Here is a 25,728-nt window from a genome sequence, read left to right as displayed (position 1 = left end):
ATTCATACGCTGCTTGCGCAAATCTGTTTGTGCACTTTCGTTTTCTTCGTAGTTCTTTTTTTTCCTTTATTGCGTCATTACCGAGTAAATTTAACGTGATATTCTTCGAAAGTAATACAGCAGCACAACGTACTTGTACCTCCGGCGTTTCGTATGATACATGGAAACACATTTACGATGTTCGTATCGCACTCGGAAGGGTGAAAATGATATGCGCAAATCGGAACATATCGCAGGACTCAAGTTCCATAAATCAGGCAATGTTTATTTCAAACTAACGGTTACACGTGATCGTTCTCGCCAATATTTCAATTTTGCGCGATACATCCAAACGATAGACAACTCGTTACGGATGGCCCTTTTACGAGATTGGCAAGTAACGATGTGTTTCCCTTCGAAACACCTCTCGAAAATAGATGTCTTCTTTACATTTTGCGGCTACTTGTGCCAGACACCAGTAGCTCATACAGCGACATATTCAAAATGAGAACCATCACAAAGAAAAGAGAAGAGAAAAATCATAATGTACTTATTTGGAGTTTAATCAACGTCTATAATTTGATGAGAAATAGTAAAAAATAAATGATATGCTCGAGTTATTTTATCAATTGGCGATTTTGTGCTATGAATTCTCGGATTCCATCTATGGTCTGACTTTCCTTCAACTCGACACGTTTTCCTATTCAATTTCAAATGTTTCAAATTTTCTACTATTTACCTACCGTCTTCACTAAGTCGGCTGTAACACGGAGATTAAGTGTGAAAATGTGTGCACTAAGTATTTAATTTTCGCGGAAGCTGGGTAACCACGGACAGCGAACCGGTTTAAACCCATGTCAAATTATACATCGATAGCTCAAGTTATATCGGATGACTCCTAACTTTCCGAAGAGTTAATATCGACAAGTTAAGCTCAAGTTAGACCTTCACTGGCCTGATATCTCACGTACTCTGAATAAATGGAGCTATTTGATAATTCTTGATTTAACGTTTAGATTAATCTCACAAACGCATTACGGGGTCGTTTAATAGCTAAACAGCTTCATTGCCACACGATGTTATTTAATCAGGTTAATGCTTCATCATCACTGCAATGTCGTGGTTTACTCCTAACTTATCTCATATCAAATTTACACGGAATCTCCTCGCAAATTAAGGAGAAACGCGCAATGACGAACGTCAACGATTATACGCAACACATGTATTCTATTGTATAATGAATTCTGTAATGAATATCAATGTTGAATTTTCCGTGAAAGTTTATTAATATCTACAGTCTGGACGTTAAATTGAAAAGCAAATGAGGCAGGCATAACAAGTTTTGCAAATTTTCCATTAAAAAATAACAAACAGGAATAAAATTTAATAGACGATTGTATTTATAATGCACTACATTTTACACGTTTTTCGTATTAAATTATAATAAATATATCAGTGATGAAAGATAAAAAAGATAATGAATATGCGCTTGCTGTTAAATAAAACATAAAAATATATATATAAACGTAATAATATAAGAAAACTCAAATAATACTGATACTTCTTCTTTCTCTCTAAACGCCAGAGGCTGCATGCAGAGTTAGAAGAATCATTAGCGGTTTCTAATTATCCGACGGAATTACGGCTTAACTGCATTATTAAGTAATTCCGTAATAGAGCCAGCATTTAAGTTTTAAATATGAGAAGCTCTCCTCCAAATTCATCTTGACAGAGGAGATCTTCTTTCTGCCAACCGCAAGTTCTTGCGAAGCACACCCACCATTTAAGTGTTGTTATATCTGCATTATCTTTGGAAGTTTATGAAGAATGAGGACAGTCCTCTACTGCTGCGGTTTATTCAGCGAACGTAGATTTTCCGCGTGCATATACGTGAGTCCGTCATCGCGACGGACGTGAATAGAATCAGCGTGTAGACGAAATTCCGACCGCTGATCTGTCTTCTTCGCTGTCGTGCACCATGCCTCGTGACATCATGGTGAGTTAAACGAGTAGGGAGGTGAGGAGTTTTCAAGTGTATAATCGCGACATAGTACCATAGTACACAGTAACGCGTAAGCAGCGTTCAGAAACTTTCGTCTCTCATAATGGGAGATCGTATTCTTCTTAAAGTTTCAAAAGTCCAGACTACCGGGTGAAAATTAATTTTGCGGTCTAATTAAAAAGATAAAGTAATTATTCCCGAAATTTCTAAAGGGCGCCAAATGAATGAGGTTGTTATTTGTTCGAATTCTCTGTACCCTTCTCATTATTTATTTTGATCGCGTTTCCATTGTGTACAAGTTAAAAAAAAAATTAAGGCACTCTTGAAGATGAGGAAATAAGAGCTTCGTTGTCGATGTTTAATCATGGCAGATTCTAGATAAGGATGCTCTTTTGTACCGTAGTTCTAAGAAATTCTCCAACTTTGACCGTTTCTATTGCAAAACCAATTAAAACGCAAACGGAACACAAAAGAACTTGGAAAATGTTGCTCTTGACGCATAAATGATCGTGACCTCAATTTGTCGAACCTAAAGTGCCTCGTAAATTTATATATTGCGCTGCTTTCTTGCAAGAACAAACGTGTCTTGAATTCTATCACGAAACGTAATATCACCGCGCAGTTCACTGTTTTAAAGCATACATAATACCACCGTTACATAACGATAGGATATTGCGTGGATATTGCGCGGAGATTGCTATGCATGTTCATTCAACAAATATTTTAAATTAGAAAAAATGATCATTATTCTTGTGAATGGTATTATAAAAATATTAATTTGATTTGAACAAGAAATTTTATTTAAAACTTTATTAATAATAAGAATAAAATGAAAAAGAAGTAGTGTTTAATTAAATTCTTGTTCAAAACCAATTAATTACATATTTATTAGTTTATTTAATTATAAAAATTATTTCGCTAAATGCTATTTATTTTCTGAGTTGGATAGTCACAATAATGATAACAATCTTAAATCGATGGCTTCAAATTGATAAATAACGTTAATAAACGTTTCTTAGTTCCCTCGCGTGCAGCTAATTGTCTCACAAGTGATATAGTCGCTCAGAAAGAAGGAAATGAAAGAAAAGTTGAAGGAAGATAAATACGAAACATTATTTTTCTCTATAATTTCATTTTTAATTTAGCAGCTATGTCTTGTATGCAATTAAAACAAAGCTATATGAAAAGAGAACTATCTCGGTAATAGCAATAATATATTTCTCTTGGATTTAATTTTCATCAGGTCGAAAGTGCACAGTTTCAAAAAATAAACTAATACATATTTCATAAAAATTTCATAAGTTTAACAGAATCTATATAACAGATATCAAGATTAAAAAAATAGGTTTATTGATAAAATATTTACTGTCGATACAATCTCGATTTATATTTATAGAATGCATCGAAAATTCGGAGATAATTAAAAACGATAATAAACGCAAATATTATAATTCATGGAAAAAAATTGTGTGGCATAGATTCTAAGTTCATTTTTACTTTTTGAAGATTAAAAATTTAAAAAAATATTTGTAACTAAGCGCCAATTTTGATAAAATACGGGCTACACGTCGTACCCATTATACCGCAACGTGGTGAAGCGACAACGTAAAAGTAGCTTGCGAGCTCTCTTGCGACAGGCGTCGACATTAATCTACATAGAAGAGCACAGCACGAAGCTGTGCGCGAAACGGTATCACGTATCACACCCGTATCTGTACTTACATACACAGCGCAGCACTGCCGGATTATCCGAACACCTCATACTAGCTAGGACCTAGGACATCACGCTGCAGATTTATCGTCAAATAGATAATATTATCAGGAAAGTAGAACGCGCGCGCAAATAGGATCGACGAAGATCAGGAAAAGTAATGACTTTCGTGTTCGATTACTTTTTGACATCAGAGACGCAGTTTGTGAAATTCAATTTAATTCTTCACTATATATATATAATGTACATAGTAAAAAATAATATATTTTTTACTATGTACATGTACGTGTGTATGTGTGTGTGTGTGTGTGTAAAGGAAAACAAGAAAATTTATATCGTGCAAAATTCTATGTTACATGTGAGAACTATTTACTACTATGTCAGTAAAAATCTGAAGAGTATCATTAATTTTTATGTCAGATATCACAGAAGTTACACTCTCATTCTTCCGTCTAGTCGCTCATTCGCTAGATTGTGCCATTACAAACTCGCGTAAGCTCTACAAAATAGCTGCTGCTGGCTAACGCCGTACAGTTTTAACACGGCGGCGCCGCGGCGCACGGATGCGCTTTTGTATGGAATTAGACAGTGAGCTAAAGGTACACACAGTTACGAGAGGCGCCGTTTCTTCTTCCGTTTCATACGCGTTCCATTTTGCGGAGCGTCTTTCTTTTTTGCTGTCCAAAATTACAGACAATTGCGATACTTTTTTTCAAAGCGAACAGCAAAGCCGGGAGTCGCAGATGCTCGGATTCAACGTCGACGTCGGGTCTCCAAAAGGTTTCCTATCAAAATCACTTTCGTGAATTCCACAAGACGTAAAACGTCCGAGTTCGTTTCGTTCTGCTCTCTAAATCGCGCAATTTCTTCTGTAGCTGATGATTCCCCTTTCGAAGATTGGAATTTCTTTTGTTTGGCATTTGGATTTTCCCTTTGGGAAAGAAACTACGTTTGTTTTGCACTTTTACATACATCGCAATATGTCGTTACTAAATTAGAAAAATGTCATTGGAAAAAAATTGTAATTTATCGTAAAGTGATTCCCTTTAACGTGCAAGGGAGTTCGATATATTTTCTCGTCGTATTAATTCGCAGTTATAATATTCACACAATGGTACAACTCAGATCCGGTAAATTGCATGAATTTATGTAGAAGGAGCTAAAGGATGAGACTCGGATCCGTAACGTGATAATGTAAGCTATTATCCAGTGGAACAATAGAATATACCTGTACGCCCGTCCTTTTCCGATACACACGAAAGATCGCGGCAATCGGACAATGCATGTATCTGAGTTTATCGAGCGAAACTACTGCGAGGACTGCTGCGCATTCTGCATGTGCATTAGCACTCGGCGTTAACAATATCAATGAATTCCTGCTATTCGATGGACGCTGAAGAAACGAATAGCTTTTACGGCTGCAGCTAACTAACGAAATTGCATTTCGTCAACTACCAGAGCGCAAGGAATCATGAAGTTCACGCTTACTCTGTAAGTCATGCAGAGTTTCAAGTGGGAAATGCGCGAGCTGCGCCTGGGAAAAATCCAGAAACCGTCTTGTAAAAAATCGCGGAAGCTACTTACGATCTAATGATACCGCCTCCCACTTTCGAAGTAATCTCTCTCTCTATAGTCGTACAAAGTTGCCATCGTAGCTGCGGGTCGTTGAGACGACTTTAAAAGTCGTTTTCAAGTATATTATTCATAAACTTTATCGTCCCCCGTTGGAGTGTGTCGTTGGAATGTTCACAAACCGGATCGTTTTCCATCGTAATTTTCTGGGAATGGCAGAGCGTGACAATGACAAATCGGCTATACACCGACAATGTGCGGAAAAAAGGATTTTTTGTTTGAGAGCTTTTGTTATTTATTTATCTTTTTTTTTTACAATTGAAAGAGATCAGATATGGATCGTATCAGATGCCAATTTAAAATGTTTCAATACACCCTATCCGTCTAGTGAGCCGTAATATTTAAAATTATTATGGATCCTGCGTAATTAATTGACCTAATGCGGCAAATCGCATTTATTTTCCGTAATGTAAAAAGCAGTGCAACGCGAAGCGCATTTTCCAATATCCATTATGGCGAGTCGCCTCGACCTCACTAGCGCTCGCGCGAGAACAATCGACTGTATGACCACTCGAATTGGTGGCAGTGTGAAAAGCGAAAATTAATGCCGCATTCACTCAGCGTCTCTTCGTTTCAATTTGCGATTAATAATAGCACAATTATTTTCTAAGAGTTCTATCGACGAATCGACCGCTGTTACAAGGCGTCTGAACGTGAAGATGACGCAAGCATTTTTAACGTCTGAAATAAATTATCAAGTTTCAACGTCTTGAATAAAATATTGCGTTAGGAAAGAGAAATTTCCCTTCAATCCCTTCACCGAATTCGGTTCGTTCCGAGGGTATTTCGAGGATTGTGTGTATGTAACGGTACGAAAGCTTTTTCGTTTGCGCACGTTACCGTTCAATCTCGTTTCTAGCATTAACCTGAATGGCAGTAGATTTTTAATCGACAATAGTAGTCGCATACTCTTTCCAGTATTATAGGATTACACTGAGCAACTCGGTTGACATATTCCAATTCGCGCCGTACTAGGTAGATCTACATAGCGCTGCTGGGCATGTTCTGTTTTAGTTAATTTCGCGAAGGTGATTAACTCATCTCTCTTCGGGATTTAACCTTTATACATGGAGATCTATATTTTTATCAGGAGACTGATTAAATTTATTAAGTCTTGGTTTTGGCAATATTAATTAGAAAAAGAAAAACATTTTTCATTTATCTCAATATTTAATAACGTATGATTTTGTATATCTGTATATAATAATCCATTATAGTTAATAATAGAAAGAGAATTTATCTTATTAAATAAAGAATATATGAGACAATCTTTTTTTACATTTCGTCTGCACGCGTCTATCAATACTTTTACATTTCTACATATTGTTGTAACACTATAAAAAATAAAATATATAAAATATGACAAATTAAAAAAATAATATATAGATATTGTAAGAAAACGATTTATGGATTAAATAAACAAGTTTGATAGATTATATGTATTAATATTTTAATACTATAAAAATACATGTATTTTATATTCTGTTCCTTCAAAAGCTTTTCACAGTTATTGTGAAAAAATAAACTCATATACATTTCAGAGTATTCGCATATGGCGTAGAGTTAAATTGCTTTACGAAACAGCGCAAACTCGATATAATTAACTGTAGCAAAAGTTAAAAGTATAATATTATTAAAAGTATAATAATGTAAATCCGTGCAAATTAATGTTTTACTATCAAAATTTGTACACTAATAACATTTAACAAAAAGCATATCGTAATCAAAATATATAATTATGAGAGCGTGAACAATTATTCTAATAAATTGCAGATTATAAAATTGTTTGTTCTTGATTACCAAACAATTAATTAATTTTCCATTTTTAACAATAATATTAAAGAAATTCAACTCAGTAAAACTGTAACGGAAAATTGTAGAAAAAGATTATTAATAATCAGAATATTAATAATCTAAAATGTATCAAATCCAATATCATCAATTATTACGATGATATATCCATATCTATTACGGTATTAATTTCTCGCGTAAGTAGTGAACTGTTTCCTCTAATTTAATTGAATAATTTATTGAGCAAAGGTGCATATAGGTTGGTCTTATTCAAATTTTATGAAGAACCGTTTATCTCATGACCAATCAATCAAATCTTCACATTTGTAAAGTGTGACCTTTAAAAGTAATGAGCGTGAATTTAGATGATTATGTGAATTAATGCATCTTATTAAAAAATATTAATAAATATGGAAGATTAATAAAGTGGTGAATAATAAATGTCAAAGAATTTTCAAGTTTCTTTTGATTTATTAAAATAATTTGGAATTAACATTTCAAACATTGTCTACTTGTTAAGAATATGTATTATACGTAAAAACAATTCAATTAAATTTGCGATAAAATTCAATAAAATATTGTTCACCGGAAATAAAAGGTGCGCAGAAAACTGTCGTTAACGAGTTGTTTAACGAAACACGCGCGTTTGTCAAATATTGATCAAATATCTCTCGTTAGCTGACTTTGCAATAAACCTCTTCTGCATGTATCTCTACATAATAACCCATCGCTATTATATTCCAATAAAAAAAAAAATACAAATTTATCAAATGAAATGAAATTAGGAAAGTGCAATGAGAAATGCTTTTTTATTTTATTTTTCTCCATACATTTCTCTGAATGGCATGTTGACATAATTTTCTCGACTAGCAGAAAATTGCCAAGACTATTTAACATTACGCTAGGGCTTCCATGATCATAAAAATTTACTGTTTCGCCAGAGGCGCGTACAAGTTCGCGAGATGAATTTCACTGAGAAGAATTATTTGATATTTGCAAGAGCAATGTATGCCTATTGCACAAGCTACTGCGCACACATGCACGTAAAAATTGCGAAAATACGTTTTGCAATGTTACTGCGATTTTACCATGCGAAAAGAAGAGTATTATAACAATTCTTGCTCAATAATACTCGCATATATATTGAAAAATTTATTTGTACCCCATATTTCTCTCATTCGATTTCAAATATATAAGAGGACAAATTCCCTCGTTCTATCTGACCATTTTAAACACAAATTTCTTGCAAATCTTACGAAGTAGAATTTAAATTGGAAATTGCGACAAAATCTAGAATTTAAGAAAAAGATCTTATCAAATAATTATAATAAATAAAGTGTACAAATGCAGAGTTTTTTGTGACAGTCGTAACGAAAACGAGAATTTTTAGAATTTTTACTTCAACAGAAAATCATATTCAATTTAATTTATGATTCTTACCGTTTTTAAATTTATACAACTAATGAAAATTGGCAGTTCAACATTTTTTAATAAGATACTTACAAACTAAAGTCTCTTTATTAACAACTTTATTAACAGTAATTTTATATAAATTTTTACAAATCAAACTTTTGATTTTAAAACAAAGAATTTTATTTAAAATGATTTATTGAAAAAAAATTGCATTTTCTATTTGACATTTAATGGATATTATTTTATCACTAACAGCAAACTAATATGAAATACTTCATATAATAGGTATATGAAATATCTCAAATAATATATGTGATTCAATTACAAATAGAAATAAAAAAGTTATATGTGATTCAATTACAAATAGAAATAAAAAAAGATTTTTATTTTTTGTTTAGATCGCCATATTTATAAAGAACTCAATTTAGCGTAAGGATAAGCTGCGGATAAAACCTCGACAATATTATAAAACACGTAAGCAACAGAAAGCGAGAAGATTTAAGAAACAATTGTTTTTACTAGTCTCTCTCTTTATACGATTTAAAAAAGAACTTTAAATTTGGCTTTAAGAAGCAAAATGGAATCAAATAAAATGTAATCTCCGAACACAAAACAGAATTAGAAATGGAAATCTTAAAAAAAGTATTACGGAATTTTTGGTATAAATCCACAATTACATTTGTTTCATATAAACATGTCAGCTTTTCTGATTGTACATTTTATATTTAACTGTATTTTTTTTCAAACAGGAATTGAACAATTTTAACATATCTAATAAATTTATAATAAAAAAATCTTTTTATATCTTAACTTCTTAGATAGATCAGAGAAAGATTTCTTTAATCAAATTTCCATTTTCTACCATTTGTCAATGACATAATCCTATTGATCGCTATGAAAACGGAGGGGGACGATTTAATGAACTCAAAATAGAAATCCTATCAGACATGTGTTAATATTTGAATTTAGGTTGGTAATTTTAATGAAAAAGGTCTGAGCGCTAATTTAATACATGTTACATATTCGTGTATGTTAGATCAATGTTTGATGAGATTTGACCTTTAATAATTATCCTTTTTTGCAAATAAATATATTTGCATAAGTTTTAAACTAAAAATTAAATTTAGAGAATATGTACGTCTATAAATTTTTGAATATTTTCTTCGAGTAAATAAACAATTAATTTTCAGCTGTAAATGTCAAAACAGGATGAATATAACGAAACTCAGTTCCATAAAAAAATAGAAAATTACTTTTCCTATGCACGCAAAATACACGCAGATGTATTTTCCAGCATTAACCGTCCTTTGAATCACTTTTACCGTATGATTAGCCTTAAAAACGGTATTTGCGCGTAAGCACCCCTAATGCTACACCGGGTGCATACGTGCATGCATGCTAATGTCGCGCGTATATACGCGATAGATGCATTTGTATGTACATGCGTATGTGTACACCGACAGCTCGAGTAATAGAACACTACAGCTTGAGTGCATTCAGTCGGTGTTGCCGGGGATCTGATTTATAGTGTCCTAAGAACATGGCGCCTATTCGATAAGTGAAACTTACTCACTTTACTCTCGTAGGAATTGTAGAAAGTTACGGGACCCCATCACGTCAGAAAATCGATGTGACGTTGGTTTAGAATTTCAGAGCATGCAACTTACTTCCTTAACGCGGAAAAGACAAAGCTTTATCAGACAGAACGTGTCGTGAGAAGAATTGGATGCAACATTTTGAAATCTAGACTTTGTGATTAAATCGCTTACGCCAAGAAAAGTTATATCGAAAAAGCGGAAAAGTTTTTCGAGCCGCTAAAATTGTCGTTAATTTAGTATTGTATCAGAACGTAATTATAATGTATTATATAATTTGTTAAATACAAATGCAGTTTAAAGTAAAAAAAAAAAAACGAAAATAGTCTAATTTGATAACATCAAAGTGAAATCGATATGTATAGGCTATAACAGGATCTATGACCATTTTTCAAACCGAAAAATATATAGAGCAAATATAAATCGTCGAGGATAAAATTTGCTTACGCTGAAACCGATCGAGCAATGTATCGGATCTGTTCATCGATTTGCGTGAAACGAAACGCTCGAAAATGTCGATACGCTCGAAATAACGTGCGTCTACAATTCCACTATCCCTATTCAGAATACTGTTATTTATAGCGTACAAACGCAAAACAACAGATTAACTTTTAAATATTGACGTTCGTAATACTTTGTAAAGCAATCGCGATTCGCATATTTACTTTACCAAACGAGACCAACACTTTATTTATACTGGGATATCGTAGATGCATATTTTTATGGATTTTTTTTACAAAGCAATAGCGTTCTCATTGTCTCTAACATCAAAGCAAAATAAATAGTTTTCTGCGAAGCACCATCTTTGTGCATAATAGTAAGTACACGATGTACATTCTTGTTAAAAAATTCCATAATAAACGTCATTCCATCAAAGGGCTTTCATAAACAACGCATTTATCCGAACAGGAAATGAGAGACATAAAGTAATGCGTTATGCGGACATACCTAAGGGCACTGTCGATAGAGAAAAAAATAATATATAATCTCGTATGCTAATTTAATAAATATCATATATATAATACGTAACGCTTATAAAAGCTAGGATAAAATTTTAAATTTATGCGATAGGAGCTAGTGAAAGTAGCAATTAGTGAAGTGAAACAATAAGTCTGTTCTTTTTAGCCAAACTTCTTGCACGGTTCACCTTTCCTCTTTTCCTTTTCACGTTGGAGAGAAAGAGAAAAAAGATAGACTGAAATAGCAAGAAGAGAGAGTTCAGTTAGAAAGAAAAGATCTAATCTGTTCTATGATTTTCATATGTTCCAGTGCAACCAGGATTTATACGTGTCATCGACAAAAAATCGAAGAATACTCTGAGTTCCGGCTCCACTTTAGGACCTATAAATGAGGGTTCAATGATATCTTTGTATTGCGAGAGCGGAGAGGGCAAACCTGTACCCACAGTCGAGTGGTTTAAAGATGACCAGCCACTCGAAGGTGAGATTCGCAATATGTTTATGTTGATTTTGTACATAAACTCTTACACGTTTGGGAGAAGATTAACTAGATAGTTTAGTTCTTTAATTACCTGTTAAGAATGCTTATCATGGGCATTCAGTGTCTGATTTTTATCTATAGGTGTTTTTCAAAAAGTCTTTTCCTTATCCCACCTAAAGATTTTATAAAAATTATTGTATTCTATTTTCATTCTGAATGTCTATTTTTATTAGAAAATTATTTTTTTCAAAAAAAATCATAATATATAAAAAAATTAATTTGTAGAGCAAAATTAAAACGGCGAATTGTGAGCAATCAATAATAAGCCTCTTGAAGAAGATATTATTTTTACATTAAAATATTAAAAATTTTTTTTTAAAACTTTATACCTAAACTCTAGAGTTATATTTTATTATATGCATTTGTTGTAAAAAGGTATAATTTTTAAAGTCAAATAATTTTTTTTCCTAATTTATGTGTGTGTGATTAATCTTCAGTAATTAATCTTTGGTAATTGAATTATACTATAATACATTATATTTTTTCCAATCTAAAGTATAAATACTTGTTCTAAAAACTTAAAAATATGTTCATAAATTTTAAAAGAATTTTTTATTTACTTTAAATAAATAAACAAAATAGAAGAGAGCAAGGTACTTATAATGATACATTTTTTTCACATGGTATCTTAAGAATTAATGTTATTTTTTACATACCTTTCTATTAAATAATTTAACCATTTGATGACTTTTCATTCTAAGTGTATTAAAAATTAATCTAATAAATATATTGCATTGTAATGATATCGATCTAATTTCAGTATAACTGTAATATAATTATGCAAAATTTAATATAATTAAACTAAATGCAATTTTATCTAAGATTAGAAAATCTTATATCTTATACATAATTATAATTGGAAATCTAAATAAAATTAATAATCGTTCCAGACGTACAATTTTACTTGTACACTATAATGAAATTACATGTGAATTAAAATTGTAATGTGAATTAAAAAAGGAAGCATTACCAATAAATCACGCATTATTTAAAAGCGAATATCGAAAGACAAAAAAATGTTAGCTTTCTTAATCAGTTATCTGATGCTATTGTCAAAAACTTTTTTGTTAATCATTATTAATTTCCATTACTCTTTTGAAGAGATATTAAACGTTATTGCAACTCATTACCACGTATATTTCAATATATTTTATTATTTTATTTCATTTTTAATACTTATTAAAATACATAGCATTTACATATCATAGAATTGCTCTTTCTCTTTCAACACATCTATCAAGAAATGTTCCATTTCAGCAACGAGCTTGTCAACTATCACTGATACCGGAATTGGTACTAGCAGTAGTTTACTGGAGATGCAAATTACACGAGAAGAGTTAGGTGCAACATTCACGTGTAAAGTCAACAATATCGCACTCGTGGAGCCACTCACAGTTGACATCAAACCAGACATACACGGTGAGTACGCCACACCATTCTACTCAAGAATAACAATAGAATATTCGCAACACTTATTAAGAAAAATATTATCTGTGAATTATACACAAGATTATTAAAATGTCTCTAATATTACAAAAAAGCTTTTATTTACTGATTTACGTACACATATGCACATATAAAAATACAGGAAAAATCTTTTTGCATATTTTACTTTTAATTAGAAACTACTAGCTAAGTTAACAATCTGACAGTTCTTTTTTCCAATCCTACTTAATATTCATCATCACGTAATAACGAAGCTCTCAATATGATAGACCATCAACGCTGAAACTTTTCAATGTATGTCAATTAAAAAGCATGCATTGATCGCAACAGTCCTTGACTATATACAAACCGATTATCGCATATTTCATTGCTGGGGAAAATGTTATTGTAAGCCTGGATCGCTTACAATTTCGATTCAGCGATGTAATTTACACACGATGTAATACGCAATTCGATAACCGGTACAAACTCAATGCGAGCATGGTAACAGAATGAACGAATGCGGGTACTTTGACCTAAATTCGCAACAATTCCGCTGGGTATCGTTTATTCATTAAATCAAAACATAGGTAACATCGGGTAAACTCACCGTTGGGGTATGAATATGAATGACACCACGGCCATGGCACTACATCATAGTAGCCAAACGAGGAGAATTTTTGCACGGATCTATCGCCAAATGAGCTTTTTTAACTTTCAATGTCAATTAATATTTTCTAATAAGCCTTGAAGCAAGTTGTGTAATATCAAAGATTAAAGTGTTCGGACGCAAATCGCGCTTCCAAAGCGTTAGCGAAAAACGAAATTTTATTTCTCAATTTTAAAAGATTAAAATATGTTTTAGCTTGCATAATGATATAAAGCCGCTCTAACAAAATATCTGTTTAAAAATAGTAAACAATTAGTGTGCAATAATAACTGCTTGTAAAAGAACTATATTTTTAAACGTGGTATTATTGTTTCGCAGCCGTTCGCGATTTATTTTATTTTCTGACCATTGCAGTATGTGGCGATTTCATGTCTGAACAGTCTGAAAATACGACAGCGATGAATCAGTGCTTTCAAACCTTATAAAAAAAAAACAACCTAAGTTACTATTTGCTTATGTAAATTAAATATACAGCAATTGTTTTAATTGTCTTTATAAATTTAACATGTACAGTACACATAGAATTTATTGATCAATGCTCTCCATGTTCTCCAACATCTTTAGTAACGTGTGTTACATTTGCAATAAACTGATTCAGCACTATTATATCCGTACTAAACTAACTCGTGCTTACGTACTACATTATGCATTATAAAATAAACGAAGTGTTACGTTCGTGTGAATATAGATGTGCGGTCGTGCAAATACTGTTAAGTGTTCTCGGAACATGGAAATCAGATATGTCAACCGGCCATTCCAATTTCGGTACAATGTAATAACGTAGTTAAAGAGAAGGCTCCCCAATGTTACTCATCGTAATTATTCAACATGAGGTATCATTCGGGTTAAGTCATTTCAGTTCTGCAAATATTCACTGCAGACATTTACCTATTTCGCCATGGTCTTTTAGCCACAAGAAACACCTGAGGGCGAAAAATAAACGGCCTTGCCGCATGCCCCTACATTTTACCGCACAATAACGCAATTCGAACGATCTATGGGCGGAAAGTTCGGAATTCGCTTTGAGAGACGGCTCCGGCACTTAAAATCTCTGAAATTCGCACGAAGAGAGTTATGTGAGTGCAGAGACATCGTGCTTTGAAAAGTCCCGTGTAAAGCGAGAGTACGAAATTCGATTTTGTACGCGGAAAAGCGGTTTGCATCCCGAATTTGGATTTCTGCTCATATTTCTGACAAAACTACGCGTGCAGTCATAAACCATTCCATTGCCACATTTTTAAAACGAAAAACTGGCGGAACATGTTTGTAAATCTTGCTACGGAATTTTACATAAGATATAATTGCATACAACCTTCTTTCATATCAGATAAAGCCGATTTTCCATGTAGTCACAACGTAAAATATGTAACATAAAACATAAACTTACGTAATATTCACTTACAATCGCGATGAGAGAGATTTCTTACGTGTATTTTTTCATACATCTTAATCAAATTAAAATAATTCAAAAATGACAAAAAATTGACCAAACGCAATGTCTCATACTTTTAACGAAAATGCAACTCAACAATAATTTGGTATATAAAATGCTTGAATCTTTTTTAACGTCCAAATAAATAAAATTTTTTATTGAGAAATTTTATATTTTTTAAAGTACCAAGCTAACCGTTATGCATAAATGAAGTAAAATATACGTTGCATATATTGATAATTATTCGACGAGAAAATGCACTTTACATAATTACACTTAATATAATATAAATTATATTATATGTTATATCAAATCATCACAATACAGTATTGTTGCTCCAGAATTCAGAGAAACCTTAATGGAATTCTCTCATTAACTGTACGCCACTCCACGCGAGTACGTAATTTTCGTAGAAAATTATTCTGTTTCATCGGATATACGGTTTTCATATAAATTTCGAACAGATTTAATAAACTGTCTATTGCCCACTTGTATTTAAAATGGCCGTAAATTACTCAATATTACTGAACCGTGTGCTTGATAAATGTTTATGGGATAGAGAAGACAGATAGGATGTGTATCAAGATGAGTTAAATCGAAGGTAACTTTGCAAATTTTTTTTTTTTTTTTGAAAACTGGAAAGAGATAAAGTCGCATTATTCCACTGTAAAAATGTACCTCTTCTCTATTTAACATTTAAATTTGATTTTAAAAAATAATATGACGTTCTTCTTCAAGTGTTCCCAAATCATGTTTTCACAAACGCGTGACCTCTATATCTCGAAGACGACTCGATCGATCGACTTGCAATTCTACAACTTTTTCTAGTGCCTGACATAAGATATTTTTTACGATTTTAGCTTTCTATTGCAGCTAAAAAAAACCGAGTAAAATCTACAAGTAAAAATCTGTTATATTGACTTTGGTACTAACTGCGATTGTATTCAAACGCAATATTTCGAAAAACTACTTCAAGCATTAAATCTACGTTTCAGTTTTATAAAGAGTGTGTTATTTCGCTGCCTATGACAGCAATGGTCATTATAAACGTTTTTTTAAATGATTTATAAAAAATTAAAGATTTTATATTATGTCTTAGATTTGTTTTTAATTAAATTTAAATGGCAAAGAAAAAAAAATAATCATTACTATGGAATAAACACGACTTTTCTATCTCTTTCCGTTTTTCTACAAAATTTCGGTCTTATTTTGATCGGTCTACATGTATGTATTTAAGTGATGGTACTAAATAAGTGAACCGTGATTCTCTCTAATCTGTTTAGTGACACGATTATAATAACATATTGAAATGTAATATAATATTTAGAAATTCTTTCTTCATTTCTTTAATATATGTATCCATCGCCGTTGCACGAATTAACCGATTAAAGTATACGCGCGTCATTATGGACGGTACTAATTACAGCGCCCCGGCATCCGTTGAACATTATTTAAGCGTGAGTCCCACGCGTACGAAATTTTACATGTTGTAAATAATTAAATGTCCATCATTTCGTGCGAGAAGGGATTTCCGCGTGTTCACAGGCGTGTAAAATCACTAATGAATTTACGAAATTAATGTGTTGTATAGGCCATTCTTGCGTTGTGATTAGAAATTTATTGACGTTAACCGAATTTCACGCAGCAATATCACTGAGCAAATACGTATAATTTTCGGTGTATCGATAAGCGTTATTAATTGTGTTATTAATTGTGTTATTAACTGCGGTATTAACTGCAAAGTTGAGATTAATTTTCTTGCTCTTGTGTAGAAATGCGTAATAAGTAAACTGTATTATTGCGCGTTGATCTCTCATTACTGAATCATTTATTCATTTATTTATTTATTTATTTAGGCAGTTATTAAAAAATAAATATGACGCTATGGCATTACCTATTGTCAATACAGCTAAATGCAACTTTATCCTTTGTATTATATGTGTTAGAATCGTCTACATGTACGCTGAACATAAACCACGCATTAATTATAATTATTGCGAGAGATATTATCTAATCAGAATTGTCAAGAGACAATAATAATTACCATTGTCTCTCGATAATTCTGATTAGATTTAAGTAACATAACCATTATAATGGGGATTCACTGAGGCTCTTTTGATCAATGCACAATGATTATTATCTAATTGTAAAGCAATGACAATTCTAATTCTCATTAGATAATGAAATTTACCTAATGTATTCCTTTTGCACAATAAAAGAACGCATTGAAACACAATAGGACGAAAAATTATTGTGCGCTAAAAAGAACAATAAGAAACGTGTTGCGTGTTCTTTCTGATATCCGATAAAAATGTAATTAAAAAGATAAAAATTATAGTTAAAAAGATTAATAATCTATTATTTAAATAAACTGTATAAAATGCATATATTAAAATTTGTTTTAACGTGAAAGATCTCGGTTTTGTCGAGATAAAGTCCTGAATTATAGATCGATTAATTACGCTGCGTACAATATAATACAGAATTTCGGAATTAATTTCATCTTATTAACTTTCTAGTCCATTAAACCTTAAATAACTTGGAGAGGTAAATATTTATAAATAATACTAATAATACAAATGAATAATATACCTCTAAATATATATACATATTTTTTTCCTTTGAGTTCTAACTCATTACCGTTAACGATTCTCTTGCATTGTATGGATTATAGAATGATGATTATAGAATGATTGTAGGATTATAGAACGATGATATCGCCCGACGCTTTCGCTAACGTGTCGACGTTCGCTCATTTTGATCTCGCATCGTGAAAAATTGTCTCTCAATGCGATAAAAACTAGATAGGAAGAATATATATGCGAGCGACATGAAAAATTCTGAAGGAAGAAGAAAATAGCAGCCATCGAGTTTCGAACTGCGCCTCGCGCAGTTTGAAATTCTTCAACACGGTCAGTTCGATATAGTAAATATAAATAAAATAAATTCTCGGGGAACCGTTCCTAACGATCTGCGGTGAATTTAAAGCGGAAATGTCGCAAATGCCCACGGGATATCTACGAGAATCTCACCGGTCCCCGCAGTTGCTCGTTGAAAAGTCGTGGAAGCAAGGTTGCGGGAGTGACAAGAACTCGTGAACAAGCACCTGACGTAGTTTTCAGACGGAGGCACTTCTTATATAGGCAAACAAAACCAAGAAATCGCGTTGCCATTGGCTAAGAACTTAAAAAGTCTCGTAGCCGGTTTATCGGGTTGCGAACTCTCAGAAATTTTCGGACGAGGAGGAAATGGGCTGAACGGTGAATTTCCACGAGAATAAAGGAGGAATCCTATCCCCTGTCATGTTAGACGTATCTTGAAAATGGCTGCGATTAGAGAACATTCTTGAAGAATTTGAAGCTCTCATAAAAAGAGACTTGCAGTCCCGATAAAATTACTTCCTGCGAAAACGCGCATTTTTCTTACTGCTTTCTGTGCTTCTATAGAAAATCAATATTTAAATTAAGCACAATTTCAACGTGCTATATATATATGCATTCTGAGGGATGTAATTTTTATTTCAACAAAAATTGAAGATTGTTAAAGCTTTCAAAAAACCCATGTAAACCTGTATACCTTAAAATTTAGTTTCTTATTTGCCATCCTTTACCGTGTAGATATACAATATTTACGTTTAGCAACTTAAACTGACTGATTCTTAACTAATAATTCAACAAGACGGAAGGATTTCATTTCGGTAAAATTATATTCAGTAAGCGCATAATTCCTTTATAAAGTTCTGGTGAAACGTTATATCTTCACGCTGAAGGTATCCATTACATTCTTGAAAGCATAGGTGCGATAAAACACGTTCTATAATGCAATCCGCTGCCATTCATATGAATTCAAAGTAAATGCCGGCGCACAGATTTGTTCCAGGATCAAAAGCGTCAGCACATTTTCCAACGAAAAAAGTATTTACGCAAAGAAAGTGATTTTTTACCCCTTTTTGTCGCTTCCGTCACCGTCCTCTCTTTCTCTCTTTCTCGCATTCCTCCGCTCGCGTTCGTTTCTCTGCATCCCCGTTGTCCCGTCAGGCAGGGGGGAGTGCAATTGAAGGCAAATGCAATTCCCGATATTAGATTCGCCATTCGTTCTCTATTCGTATCCTGCGCCTTTTCTTCTCGTATTCCTCTTGTATTGAATACCGTTCACCGAGTTTGGCCGGTGAATTATCGGTCGATGTTTTCTCCGTGACTTTGCAGGAACCATCAACGACCAACCCCTAATACCAAACCACGTATAATAATCGCACAGTTTGATAACTGCCAGAAAAAAATGCACGAAAAAATTGCAGCACGTTAAAATTCGAAAAATGCAATTAAAATTTATTTTCATCATATATACAATCAAAAATCGCAATAGAATACTCAATTTTTTTGATAAAAATTTTACAAACTTAGAATACTTAAGAGAAATACTCACAAAAACATTCATTGAAAGCAGCTTTTGATGCATATAATGCGCATTAATTCGATAGTACTTATAAATTCTATTTAAATGTAAAATAGTTTGTTGTAAGATATCTTGCGAAAGTTGAGGTAAATTTAATGCGCGCACAAAAATCCAAGTATGCGTAACAGCTCGAGGGAAACTCGATCGTGAGTCTCACGGTGCACCGTGATGTACGTGACGGCCCGTTACCCATTGCGAAATCTATCGGCGCTAATGGATATACCGACATGTACTGCGGGCGGATATGCATCGTCACCGATTAACACGGTTCTATAAGCCATTTTTATCGTAAACTGTGTGTCCCTGTAGGAGCTTCCGGATCGATTTAACGATATTGCAATGACAGTTTTCGAATATTCCATTAACCGTGAGTTTCCGGAGTAAGCGCGCTACCGGAGCAAGCATTGAAAAGTTGTCCATCATGCTTGTCCGTTGACATTCCTGTCTCCTGGGACGATTAACAAATGTTTCCGTGCCGTATGCTAAGTAAATAACTAGCTAAATAATAGCTGGGCATCTTGCTAAATAAACCATAAATTAGCTAAATAATAGGATGGCCATTAACTAAATAAACAATTCATACACGCTCTAGATATTATCATATTGTTTTTGTCAGAGTGCAACATATTTACATAATTTAATACTACCAGAATATCAAAATACACCCATAATTCTGCGAAAGTTCTAAATTCTCTAAAATTCAAGAGGGTAACCGCTAGCCAAAATGTTGTCGCAGATTACATGGTTTTATTTGATTGTTTCATCTTATTACATACGTTTTCATCTTATTTACAAATGATTTTACAGAATTTCATAAAGATTTCATAATGATTTAAGGGTCACTGTCCCACGATTACATTAAGTAACTCCCTCGCTAAAATTCTTAAAAATCTCGATTACATACGATTATTTTTTTTTTTTTTTTTATAATCTATTGACTATAATAAACTTTTACTATGTGATATTTCTGAAAAACATTATACGTGTAAATCAAACTACTACTCGTATTTGTAAGTCAATAATGTGCGCTTGCAGGGATTATACATATATATGCACAGTTCCGATGCATGTCGAAAGACGATACGAAACTGTCGAAATTGATGTTTCGCACGTCTCACACGTACATTCACAATCATGTCGATCTACCCTCAATTACACATGCCAACCCTGTCGCTTCGGTGCCATGCGAAACCTAGATACCACGCGTTCGTCATTACAAGGCGTCTATAACTGACCGTCAGCAGATGTGTTTCATGTAGCCGATACACAGAAAGGACGGTACGTTTAGTATTAGATAGACAGCTATGGAAATCACCAAATACGACTTGTGAGCTTTACCGCGGCACAGAGGTTATCGCCGTAAATGTTCCGCGATACGACTTAATGTTAAAAAATCACGAGCGTTTGAGCTATAAAGGGGCCTATACGGTTCGTTAACTGTAATATTAAACAACATAAAATGTGAGAACATAAAAGAAATATTACCGGACGCGTCCGTCATGTATTGGTTTTCTTTACCTACAGCATATTCTAAATACTTCCGTATAGGGTTAATTTATAATGAAAATGACTTATTGTTAGTCATAATGTATATCGTAAAAGTTTATAATATATTAAAATATATATTAATTTAAATGTATGCTTGGTTTACATAACTCGAATTATCATGAATATTAAACAATAAATATTGAATATTTGTCAATAAATGTAAAGGATCTGCAGATTATTTCATTTACGTTTAAAGCGAGGAAATCAGTGCTGACGATGGCTGACTTTGGTTTTAAAAAATTCTTTTCTTGATATTTGAGTTAATATTCAGAAAAGAATTTTTATTGTAAACATTAAATATATTAATTTTTTCATTTTATTCTCTGTTATGATCGCGATATATCATGCAATTAGAATTAAGAACACATCAATATAAATGTTAATTTGTTTAAAATTATCTCGACATGAAAATATTCTCCTTTCTTTCATGAAATATCACTCTAAGAGAACAAGATAAAACATCGAAAATTAATCAAGCTACAATTTCGATTTTTATAAGAAAAAATGTCGGACTTTCGTATGAAGAGACATTACGTTTAATACTGTGTCGTTAACTCAGTCGATTTAACGGAATAATATTCTTATCTTCTTAAATATTATATTCTCTAATACTTAAATATACTTTTTTTTTACAGTACGCCCTCTAAGAATGGATTTGGAAGGAGTGGTTGGTCACGTCGTGCAGGGAACTAAAATTTTATTGCAGTGCAAGGTACAAGCCGCACGACCCGCCGCTAATGTGACGTGGAAAAACGGAACGCACCTCTTAAACAAGAACAATGAAAGATTCGAAATGTTTGAGACGAAAATACAGGAAAATGTGAGTAAATACGAAACTACTGCAATTGTAAATTTTACAAGCGTTTTTTGCGTTCAGGTAATTTTATTGAAAAAAAAATTTTTTCATTAACCTTAGAATCATGTTCTTATTGTTGTTTTTAAAATAGCAATTTAAAACAGATAAATTAGGAAACTTCATTTATCATTTAATGCCGTTTTGATATTCTAGTTTAAAACGGAACTATTAAATTTTATTTTATTATTAATTAATAATATCAAAGTCTAACAAAATGATTTTCTTCAATTCAATGAAGAAAGTGTAATTTTCAATAAAACAGATTATTGTACTCGCCAAACGCGTTCATTACCGCGTAACGTGCATAGAATTCCTGATATACAATAAGTTCTTAACAGGCTTGGATTTCGCGCCGACCTCACTCTGTCATTTGCATCTAAATAAATGTACAGGATAAGTATGTTTGACAGTGCCCGACAATAATGAATGAGAGAAGCGTTTCGCGAAAGTTTTGATTCAGTTACTTACTCGACGAGAGCGTACAGACTCGCAAGTGCCATAGTAAACTTCGCGTAACTACCAACTACCGGGAAATTTTAAATCGATTGGTACAGCATCTATCGTATATTTTAATTCCCGTTTAACGTTTTTTGCGGAGCAACAAATTCTCGTGTTCACCCCGGAAAAAGTGCGGTAGAGTCAAACCAAATTTAGAATCTGGCAAGTTCGACAGTATATCGGTCGATGCGCTTCTCGAGGCTTTTTTCCCAATTATGTACATCCAGGTTTTATCAGGCACGATTCAGATTCGTTTAAAGTAGAAATTTCGCGCGCGAAAAGGTCACGATTTCCTACGATTTATCCTTCCATTATTTAGCCGAAATGAGAATGATTGGACACACGCAATTACCTTCACCTCTACTTCATAAAAACTACTGACGCTCGTAGTATAATGGAAAGGTCTGAAAGATTTAAGTAGAACATTAAATTCCGATGGCTGTCGAGTAAATAGAATACATTTTAAATTACTTCTTGGTTGCGGAATCGTTGAAACGGTTTGGAAATGAGAACGTCAAGGAATCGTCATTTACTTCCGAGTCACGTGGCACTGTTTTATTCTCTACATGTAAAAAATCAATTTCATGCTCGAGCAAGTAGCTGCACGCGGCAGCGGCGGCATCGAAAAATCATTAGGCCTCTCTACATATCGTGTCGCTGCGCTATCGCGTATATGTATATGCATACAAAAGTCACGCAGCTATCATAAATCCATTACGGAAGTATCTGAAACTATAAAGCCGCGTGCACGCAAGATGACTGCATACGAGACTGCCCGCACCTACGTGATGCAATTAGAGTAAAAAAAAAGAAAAAAACAAACGTCGTCACACTTGAAAATCGTAAGGTAGATAAAACGATGCTGCGTTTCTCGCTGACAAAAGATTTTTTATGTACAAAAAGTGTCTCACGCAGAACAAAAACGCCCGCGTCTATCAACTATCTCTATTGTTTCATTCTCTTTTATGTCGACGTACACGTAAATTGAATTAACAATATTATAAAATATCAAAAGTAAATCTGTTAAAATTTAAATCAACACTGAAAATCATCATGTAAATATATATATAATAATCTACATATATCAACGGTAACTTTTTGTTATTCTGCAGGATATATTCGCAAATAAAATAACATATTTACTCGCATTAATATGAAGCTAACACGTTCGATACTAGGCATTCGTCAATATGGAACAGCGAGATAACGACAGATTAATTCATTTTGCAGTATCAATTAACGATGTTTGAAGAAGAACCATCGTCTCGTTGCATTGGCAAAGTTAACGAATCGTTGTTAATTAAATCCAGTTCGCATAATTACAAGTGATCGACGTGTATCCCTAACATTTGCAATTCCATACGATTTGGATATGATAATTAGCATTGTTTACTAAGTGAGCCTTATTATGGAGCGAGCGAGACGATGCGGTTGAATCCGTTACGGGGCATTGCATACGATAGCAGGCGGTATCTAGCGGCAAGCAATTACATGCCATGAATTCCTGCCGATGCGAGCGTCACGTCACAACAGGATTAAGAGGATCGCATTTTTAAGCTCGAGTACACCCTTTTGCGCGAAGTAGGATATTACAAGCTCGGCAGGAGATGGCTTTACAACAATTTCTCGACAAACATTATCTCGTGCTCTTCTGTACACTTTTGCGGGTTCTCCGAACAAATCGATTTGACGCCGCATGTAGAGAAGAACTTCTTGTTGGATTATTAATTAACTCTTAATCGGGCTAGGATTACTTAATAATTCAATATATATCTCTGGCACTTTAAATAAATTTCATATTACATACTCACGCTCTACATTTTTATATTCTTTTGAATAATATCTGTCTTCTCAATGACTTATTAACCCTCAAAAAGCATTAGCTACGAAATTGAATCGGTCAAGTCTTAGAGGTCCAGAGAGCATAACTTTTTTTAAATCTCTTTTGCTTTTTTTTCACATATTTTGTAAGTGCGGCGTTAAGTTCCTTGATCGATTCAGTGAACCTTGCCAAGCACAAGTTTTACTATCGTTTTATAATATTGAAACTTGCATTTTATTTCAAAATTTGTCTGAAGAATATTAAAGACTTCTGACGCCTAAATTGCTCTATTACGTAGCTAACGCTTTCTGCTCGATTAAGCAGCTCGAATTAATATAACTAGTTGTTCTTCAAGTTTCATATAATTTTAATGTCACCTTTTTAATAACATAATAATCTGATTAATTGCTAAATAATTTAAATTAAATTATATTTTTTCCAAAATTTATCTTACGTCAGTACTGTCCAAAATTTGTTCAAAGTTGAAATGTATCGGTGGTCATGCCTAATGCCATTCATATTTCTCATTTTATATTAATTACTTTTCGTAACACGTGATGCTCATTCTCTCAGCATAGTCTCAGCAATGAGACTAGTCTAAGATCATTTAAAACTATTTAGGAGTGTTATTCAACACCTCTCGTGTGGGATAATACGGGAAGCTATTGGCAGATTAGTACTGTTAATTATGTATGTATGCTTACATAAAATATATTATATGTATAATATTATTCTTTTATATAATTTTTATTATTACATATAATCAGGTAAGTTTTATATGTATTAAGAATAAAAGTATCAAAATATTAGTAATAATATTTTTAAAAACAATACAAAACTTTTTTGATGTATATGTTGTTATCATTTCAAACTAGTCTCATTTCTAAAAACGAGTGCGTTACAAGAAACGAGTGCGTTACAAGAAAACAGGTTTTATGTTTGAAATGAAGAGTAGGAACAATCATATATAGGCATGAACACCGACACATTTTAATTTAAAGCCAAATACTACAAAAGGTGGACAGCACTATCCTACGCGATTAAATTATATTTTTGTTCTTAATTGAAAAAATTTTTAATTAAATTTTAATCAAAAAATTATCTACGAAGTAATATTTAATTTGGTTACAACAGTAGTTTTAATTTTTAACTTTTTTAACATAGAAAATCAAAAAAATGAAAATTATTTCGAGAAATAAGTACATAAAAAATAATGCAAGTTATTATTTTCTTTATTAGTATTAATTGATTTCTTTTTACGTAAGATAGAGATATCGTTAATGATATTTTTTATTAAAATAATTATTAGTATTGAGCTTTACTAATGTAAATTTAATTTTGGTGTAATTCTTTTTTATGTGAGGCTTTCAATTAGCATTTAAGAAGACTTAATGATACA

At 32.7% G+C, this 25,728-nt stretch overlaps 1 protein-coding gene across 12 annotated transcripts in view; it reads left to right on the top strand.

Annotated features, from left to right (window-relative positions):
• Positions 1 to 25,728, top strand: part of LOC105200045 (hemicentin-1) — a 163,977-nt gene that overhangs the window by 105,606 nt on the left and 32,643 nt on the right. For all 12 annotated transcript variants that reach the window (XR_005574929.1, XR_005574930.1, XM_039449955.1 and 9 more), the window contains exons 4-6: positions 11,393 to 11,563; positions 12,881 to 13,042; positions 21,789 to 21,973. Coding sequence is in view for 10 of the 12 variants with exons in the window: in XM_039449955.1 (XP_039305889.1) it covers positions 11,393 to 11,563; positions 12,881 to 13,042; positions 21,789 to 21,973 (518 nt within the window). In the remaining 2 variants the exon portion in view is untranslated. The remainder of the gene's footprint in view (positions 1 to 11,392; positions 11,564 to 12,880; positions 13,043 to 21,788; positions 21,974 to 25,728) is intronic.

Source organism: Solenopsis invicta, chromosome 5, assembly GCF_016802725.1.
Source record: "Solenopsis invicta isolate M01_SB chromosome 5, UNIL_Sinv_3.0, whole genome shotgun sequence".
Lineage (NCBI taxonomy): Eukaryota > Metazoa > Arthropoda > Insecta > Hymenoptera > Formicidae > Solenopsis > Solenopsis invicta.
Note: the sequence above shows the minus strand (reverse complement) of the source record. Positions and strands in the feature narration are given on the sequence as shown.